The sequence below is a fragment of the Lactuca sativa genome, chromosome 9 (assembly GCF_002870075.4).
Source record: "Lactuca sativa cultivar Salinas chromosome 9, Lsat_Salinas_v11, whole genome shotgun sequence".
Classification (NCBI taxonomy): domain Eukaryota; kingdom Viridiplantae; phylum Streptophyta; class Magnoliopsida; order Asterales; family Asteraceae; genus Lactuca; species Lactuca sativa.
In genome coordinates, this window is record NC_056631.2 from 121,086,530 (window position 1) to 121,094,218 (window position 7,689).

At 35.7% G+C, this 7,689-nt stretch overlaps 1 protein-coding gene across 1 annotated transcript; it reads left to right on the forward strand.

The window, feature by feature from the left end:
• The first annotated feature begins 949 nt into the window (after positions 1-949).
• LOC111887131 (serine/threonine-protein kinase AGC1-7) lies at positions 950-2,658 on the forward strand. The gene is made up of 2 exons (XM_023883295.2): positions 950-1,476; positions 1,584-2,658. The coding sequence occupies exons 1-2, from the start codon at positions 980-982 to the stop codon at positions 2,488-2,490; spliced, it is 1,404 nt and encodes a 467-aa protein (XP_023739063.1). The 5' UTR covers positions 950-979; the 3' UTR covers positions 2,491-2,658.
• Positions 2,659-7,689: the final 5,031 nt, after the last annotated feature.

Consider the following 7,689-nt stretch of genomic DNA (forward strand, 5'->3'; position numbering starts at 1 on the left):
TTCTTTACATTAAAATGTTATGACATGACAAAGATCTATGGATGTGATTTTTAAAAGAATTAATTTCTTCATAAAAAAAATCAATACAATTTGTTGGACGTTTGTCTCTACATCTATGAAAATCTTTTAGTAGTTGCGTTTATACTTTATTTAACTTCAAAAATTTTGAAAATATCTACATAAAAGTGAGCGATTGATTACAACTATATCTTTTTTTAATAGCGATTAATATTATTTTATACCAACATTAACGTGTGAAATCATGGAGTGAAAGATTTTAATTTTTGGGAGATTCTCCATTGATTCCTCTTATGTTTTCATTTGCATATTGTCAAAAAGATATAACGGTTGTATACTTACCCTATAAATTTTGAATTTTGATATGCATTGGATACACGAATTTTGTAAATGTTATATAATGTGGAGCAGCGGCAAAATAGGTGTAATTCATGATTAGAGACAAACGAATGGACAGCCCCAAACAGTCCATATTTGGACTTCCACGTAACTAACTTTCTACCTCATTTTAATTAATAAGATTTGTTGGGTACGTATTATTAATTTTACCCTTTTTGATTTCAAACACTTGCTTGGAGGTAAGAGATCAAGATTTCTAAAGTCAAATCCTCTCATTGCGAGGGGAGATTTTTATCTTGATAAGAAACAAGTTCCTTGTTGTAAGTTTAACATCAATTAACTCCAAGAAGCATCCATATATACATATATCTTACGTACCCTTGATCAACCCCTTTAAAGGTAACTTCCTCTTAAAATAATTTTTTTGATGCATGGTCGTAGGATTGGATCAAATTAAAAGCTTTTTACATTGTTGTTCCATTCGGTTCATTCTTGGTTAAGGCAAATTATATTAGATTATTGTGGCACAAAGCCTATGCAAATATGAACGTAAGTATAATTCAATTCCTTTACGAAATGCAGCTCGGAATCATATAACATAAGAAAAAACTACCATCATAATATGCCTAATACAGCTAGAGGACGAGGCAATCAAAACGATAAAGATAGCCATCATGCACATAGTGATAGCATGGAAAGTTCGTCATCATCAAACGCACCTGTCTTAAGACCGCATACAGGTGGAGATGTCCGATGGGAAGCCATCAATTCTATTATTTCAAGAGATCATGATATTGGGCTTAGCCATTTCAAACTATTGAAGAGACTTGGGTATGGAGATATTGGCAGCGTGTATCTTGTAGAACTTAGAGGAACCAACGCCTTCTTTGCCATGAAAGTGATGGACAAAGCTTCGCTAGCTAGTCGGAACAAACTGCTTCGTGCTCAGACGGAAAGAGAGATCCTCGGTCTTCTTGATCATCCCTTTTTGCCGACTCTCTATTCATACTTTGAGACCGATAAGTTTTATTGTTTGGTCATGGAATTCTGCAGCGGAGGTAATCTCCATACTCTTAGACAGAAGCAACCCCACAAGCATTTTTCCGAGGAAGCAACTAGGTATCATATCAACATCTGTTTTCCATTATTCATATATAATATGGATGATTGTCTCATCTTTTTCTTTCTTTCTTTCGTTTTTGTTGTTTGAACTTGGATTGGTTCAGGTTTTTTGCATCAGAAATATTGTTGGCACTTGAATACCTGCACATGTTAGGGATTGTGTACAGGGACCTGAAACCAGAAAATGTACTTGTTAGAGATGAAGGTCATATCATGCTCTCTGATTTTGACCTTTCACTCCGTTGTTCTGTTAATCCAACTCTAGTCAAGTCCTCCTCTGTGCATGGAGGCAACCATATTGGGGCCAATGGTGGCAGTGGAGGCGGAGGTGGTGGAAGTGGTCATGTGGTGGAAGACGACAGCGTGGTGCAGAGTAGCAATCAAGCAATGAACTTTTTTCCAAGGATCCTACCTTCAAAGAAGAATCGCAAAGCGAAATCAGATTTTGGGCTCTTTGTTGGAGGTTCCCTTCCGGAGCTAATGGCAGAGCCAACTAACGTGAGGTCAATGTCGTTTGTGGGAACCCATGAATACCTAGCGCCGGAGATCATACGAGGTGAAGGTCATGGGAGCGCAGTGGATTGGTGGACATTTGGCATATTCTTGTATGAGCTATTGCATGGAACAACACCATTCAAAGGACAAGGGAATCGAGCCACACTGTTTAACGTAGTTGGACAACCGTTAAGATTTCCAGAAAATCCCCATATCAGCCATATGGCTCGGGATCTGATAAAGGGTCTGTTAGTAAAGGAGCCACAAAAGAGAATCGCGTATAGGAGAGGTGCAACGGAGATTAAACAACATCCATTCTTCGAGGGTGTGAATTGGGCACTCGTAAGGAGTGCACATCCACCGCACATACCAGATCCTGTTGATTTCAGCCAATTTGCTAGCAAGGAGACCGCAGGAAGCCAATCTTCCGACAAGAAAGTGTCAGCTGGAAATGCAGGTGCTAGCACTAAGAGTAGCTCTACTGATCCTTCTTATACTAACTTTGAGTACTTTTAGTATATTCAAGAAATCTCCACCCATCACTTAGTCTTCCATACTAGAATGTACAAAGCTAAGTCCATGTATTGATTGATCAATCCACTAGATGGCAGATACCTAATATATACATACTTACATATGCATTAGCTTTTGTTCCTTTCGGGTTCTACGTGTTTTGAACCTCAATGTACTTTTATTGTGACAATGTCCAAATATCGCTTTCGTGTGATAGTCTAACCTTAATTGATATGTAAATGCATTAATTTAGACACATGATAACAAGATATGGGGGCTGTTTGGAGTGACAAAAAAGAATTAGGAAATCACACGACTCAAAATTCAAAACCAAAATCATTTTTCATGTTCAAGGTCACAATAAAAGGAACAATTCAAAGGAATGGATAAATTTCGTGTTACCAAACCTAGGTGCAATACTAAAAAAGTTATCAGTTGTAAATAACAATGCTTGACGGACTTGTTTGTCATTTAACGCCACGTTATAAAGAAAAGAGAAAATATTTGTCAATCATAAATTCACAATGTAATGTATAACATACTATTTTGTGTTTTACAACATATTTAATTTTAATATTTCTTTATAACTTTAAAAATTACGAAAATATTTTGTATGTCATGATTTTACAATATATATATATATATATATATATATATATATATATATATATATATATATATATATATATATATATAGAGAGAGAGAGAGAGAGAGAGAGAGAGAGAGAGAGAGAGAGAGAGAGAGATATCTTTAAATGTTTGTAACAACTATTATATGTATCTAAAAACCAATCAAAAAATAGGAATAACTAAATTATTTATTAAATATTAAAAGGATGTAACAGTAATCTTGACTATATTTAATTATAATAAAAATAACTTTCATATTTTCTCTCATGTATTCATGGTAAGGAAATTATTCCTAAAAACCTAGTTGTGTAGCCACCGCACAACGACACACACAAACCTCATAAAGAAGTTGATCTTCTTCTCCCTCACAAAGACAATGTTTATTATTTGCGTGTGTGTCACTAGCAACAAGAAGAGAATCGAGTCCTTCTTATGTTTTTTTCTTGAATTGAAGTGCAGAAAAGAATTACCAAGAAAAAGACTATCTTTCTTCTATGTGTTTTAGGTTTTCCCTCCACCTCCAACACCCCCCTCTTCCACCTCCAGCACCACCCTCTTCCACCTTTAGTGTTTTGAACTCGAATTCTGATGTTTTCGAAAAACCCTAGAGCAACAACTTTGACCATCCCTTTTGGATTGTGATTCTCTATATTTTCTTTTACCACTTTCTTGCCTGCGAGTTCAAATTTCAGAGAGAGAAAGACATTGGTGGTGACCCTGCTGCCCACGATGTTGCCACTCTTTTAGCAGGAATAAAATACAACCTATCCTTCATTCCTGAGTTCTGATTAATGGTCCATTTGTGCAACTTAGTATCAGTGATGCTTTATTGCTTGGCATCTCTAATATGGTGAGTAGATGTTTATTTTTCAGGACCTTTTTTCTATCTTGATCCACCTTCAAGATTCATCTTGGTCAATCTTTTAGTATTTATGATTATTCTTGGCTCTACCTGATGCAATTTCAGTTTTATCTGTCAATTTCTTTTAATGTTCATCTTTCTTGTACATGATTTCTACGTGTAACCCACTTAAGTATTTCTTATTTCTTAATTTTTTTGGTTGCTCCTATGGAAACATAAATTAACGTAATATGTTTTTCCCTTTTTTTTTTCTTGTTCTCAATTTATGAGTGGGGTGCTTAAAATAGTATTGTGGTGAAATTCGTTTCTGAAATTGAATTTGTATTTCTAAAATTGAATTCTTGGAAGGTAGTTGTGGTTTTCATTTGTTTATTTGTTCATCTACATATTATAAAAGGCAAAATTGCAAAATTACATGATATTGTGGTGAGAAAATTTGTTTGACATTACTTAGGACTTCCAATTTGATGCTTCATTTTTTTTCTTATGTTCCTATTCGAAAAAGTAAGCAAATGATTCTTATAGTTGTTGTTTATGTAGTTTTGATTATCAGAGCTTTATTGGGGGATGCTTACCAGGTGGTCGAAAATTTGTTTGAATTCGTGTCATCAAGTCGGATATGGATGAAGAAGTTTCGGCTATCTTCGTTTCATTGAAACAGAGAGATATCGAAGAAAAATGGGTTATGCATGCACCTTACAACATTCTACGAGAATGGAATCTCGAATTCAAATTATGTCAAAACAGGTTATACATGCACCTTACAACATTCTTCTTTTCTTTGTTTATTTGTCGTTGAATGAGACTCGAAGCACAACAAAGTTTAATTTTTTTCTTCCTTTCTACTTTTGATCCATTTGTAAAAAAAATCCTATTTTTTTCATACAAGCTAACAGTAACTAATAAATCATTGCTATTTTTTACAACAAAATGATATTAAAAGAAATTGTGTTTGATTTTTCCTATTAGAATAAATTACAATTCTACTAGTATAACTAAGTCGAGTACGCATTATCGGACTTTAATTAAGTATAGCCTAACAAACTATACTTAATTAAGGAAAATTAATGCAAAATTTTTTGGTATGCGTATGGGCATTGCATATTATAGGCATTCATCTAGGCACACTTAGAAACTAAGTGCACTTTTATCATAATGTCGTTATTTTGAATTATCCCTTATCAAGTGCTAGGCTAACCAGTTAGGTTATATCACTATCCACTCTAAGGCAATCCACTTAGTATTGAGAACGAGTATTCATTGGCAACTACTGACTCTAGACGTAAGGTTAGCAGCTAGAGAACCACTAGTGACAATCATAAGTCAACACTAATATCAATATTACCTCAATACCTCTTTATCAACTGCATACTAGAGTTACGAGTAGGAAAAGTGTTTCTATACAAGAAGGAGGACGACAATAGGAGCATCGTGGAATCAAATAAAATCGTTTCTAGAAAAAAAATAGAGTCTTTGTTGGTCGTCCATGTGATTAACCACTCAAATATCTTCATGTTAGGAACTTGGCCCAACCAGCTTTCGCATCCATAAGATGTTCACGTCCAATAATTGTTTGCACCAATATAACACTGTTTACATCCAATAACCTTTAGCGCCCACCATCCGTTCGCATCCAACTGTCGTTTCGAAGTTGTTCACATTCGCATCGGATAAGTCCTTCGCATCCATAACAATTGGACTGTGATCCATTGCGATCGTTCATATTGGTTCGCACCCAGTCGCAACATGAATCACTTTCACACTGAATATCACTTTTGCAATGATAAGCCTTTTCGCATCCATCTCCCAGTTCATATTCAACATCCTTCTCTGACCTCATCCATTCGCTAGCATGAACCGGACCCGACTTGGAACTTTGAAGGCTACCTTTTGCATTCGTATCAAACCTTAAATTTTTATGCTGATCAAACATTACACTACTTTGTGTATAAATCTTTCCTATAATTTCAAATCTTCCTCCGACCCTTATCATTTTCATACTTTTGTTTGAGTCCATATCGACATTACTGACATTCCTATCGTTATCAAGGATTACGTCCTCTTATGCCAACCCCACCCGCCAAATCTATAACTTAACCTTTTGCCTTTATAAAACTGGTGGAACTGCGTCTATACAGTAAAAAATTTTACAAAAAAATCATGTCTTTTATTTTGGAGGAAATTCACCGGTACTTGTCGTGTACTCGTCTTAGTATTAGGTATGACTAGCTACATTAATCTAATTATTCCTTACTTTTTAGTCTTCCATTAAGAACCTATTTCATTTCACAAGTTTTATTTACCATCAATACAATATTTTATAACCATTTCATATAACTTACTAGACCTTTCCTAACCATGTAAGCTACATTTATCGCTAAAAACAACCAACTTTACCTTGCTAACTTACTTTAACTTAGCACTTTTCTTCAAAAATTAATTTAACCTATGTTGATTTTTACCTTGACCATTCAATTTCATTTCAAATCCATTTCAATTGTTAGATGTGCTTGCTCAGGGTATATAAACCATTTTAAACATGGTTACCATTTTGTCACATTTTCGAAAACTTAAAAACATTTTCTTTTAAAAAATTGTTTAGACTCTATGCGATAAAATCCAAACATATGACATCGATGTTCATGTTATGTGTAAAAGCTTCATTGGGCATTTCAAACCACTTTTATTTGACTCTTTTGACCGCTTTCTCCTTTAGACATTGTACTTCACTTTAATGTGTTTTCTCGAAACCTAACATGTGTTGGTGATTTTAGTGTCACCATGTCATTTTAAGTAACTGGAACTAACATGTGAGCTAAGGGGCTTCATAATTTGTACTCTAATATATGTATGGAGTAGTGCGGAGTGCACACATGTATAAGATCGAATTAGAAGCCGGTTCGACGACTAGTCGGGGGTTCGGGGGCAGCGCCCCTGGGTCTGGGGTTTCCAAAGAGGCAGCGCCCCTTTGGCGAGGTCTAGGGGTAGCGCCCCTAGCGGGGTCCAAGGGGCAGAGCCCTTGGCTGGGGTCCCGCTGCGCCCCCGCAGGGTTTGGGGAAACGCCCCAAAACCTCACCGAATTTTGCATGTTGGAACATAATGGAAAAACTCATTTTTTAGGGTGATTATGGTAAAACTAACGAGTTAACCCGAATCCGGATTAATATTACTTGCTTCCAATGCAACTAATGAAGGCCCAACCCTAATGAAACCCTGAAGGGCCAATATATATATGGTTTGGGCTAGGCATCAATGTATGGATGAGTTAGGGCTTTTGTCAATGTATTTTGGAGTTGTTTTGTGTGTGCTTAATGTTTTTGGTCTAGGAAAGTTTTTGGTCAAGGTGTGACCGAAAACCAGTTTTCGGTCTGCTAACCGAAAACTGTTTTCGGTCCTAGTAAGTATATATAGGTGTCAGGTTGTCAGAGTTAGAAACAGTTGTACTTTCATTAGTTTTCGACCTTGAGTTGTATCAGACGATTTGAAGTGATTAATCGTATGCAAGCTCAGTTTCATTCATCTTCTACTCCATTTCTTCTTTGTTTTCTTATGCTTGATTGATTATTGGTGAAGATCCTTCCATCAAGGACCTTACAATTGGTATCAGAGCACAAACCAGTGTCAATCAAGTGTGTTTACTCAATTTTTTGCTTCACAGTCGTGTTCTTCAAGTTCTCGGTCTTTTGAAGCTTGTTTTGTAACACCTGAAA

Excerpts from the sequence above, each read along its gene's own strand:
- LOC111887131 (XM_023883295.2), top strand. The coding sequence starts at position 980 with ATGCCTAATACAGCTAGAGGACGAGGCAATCAAAACGATAAAGATAGC. Across the intron at positions 1,477-1,583 it reads TTTTCCGAGGAAGCAACTAG|GTTTTTTGCATCAGAAATAT; the intron begins GTATCATATCAA and ends GGATTGGTTCAG.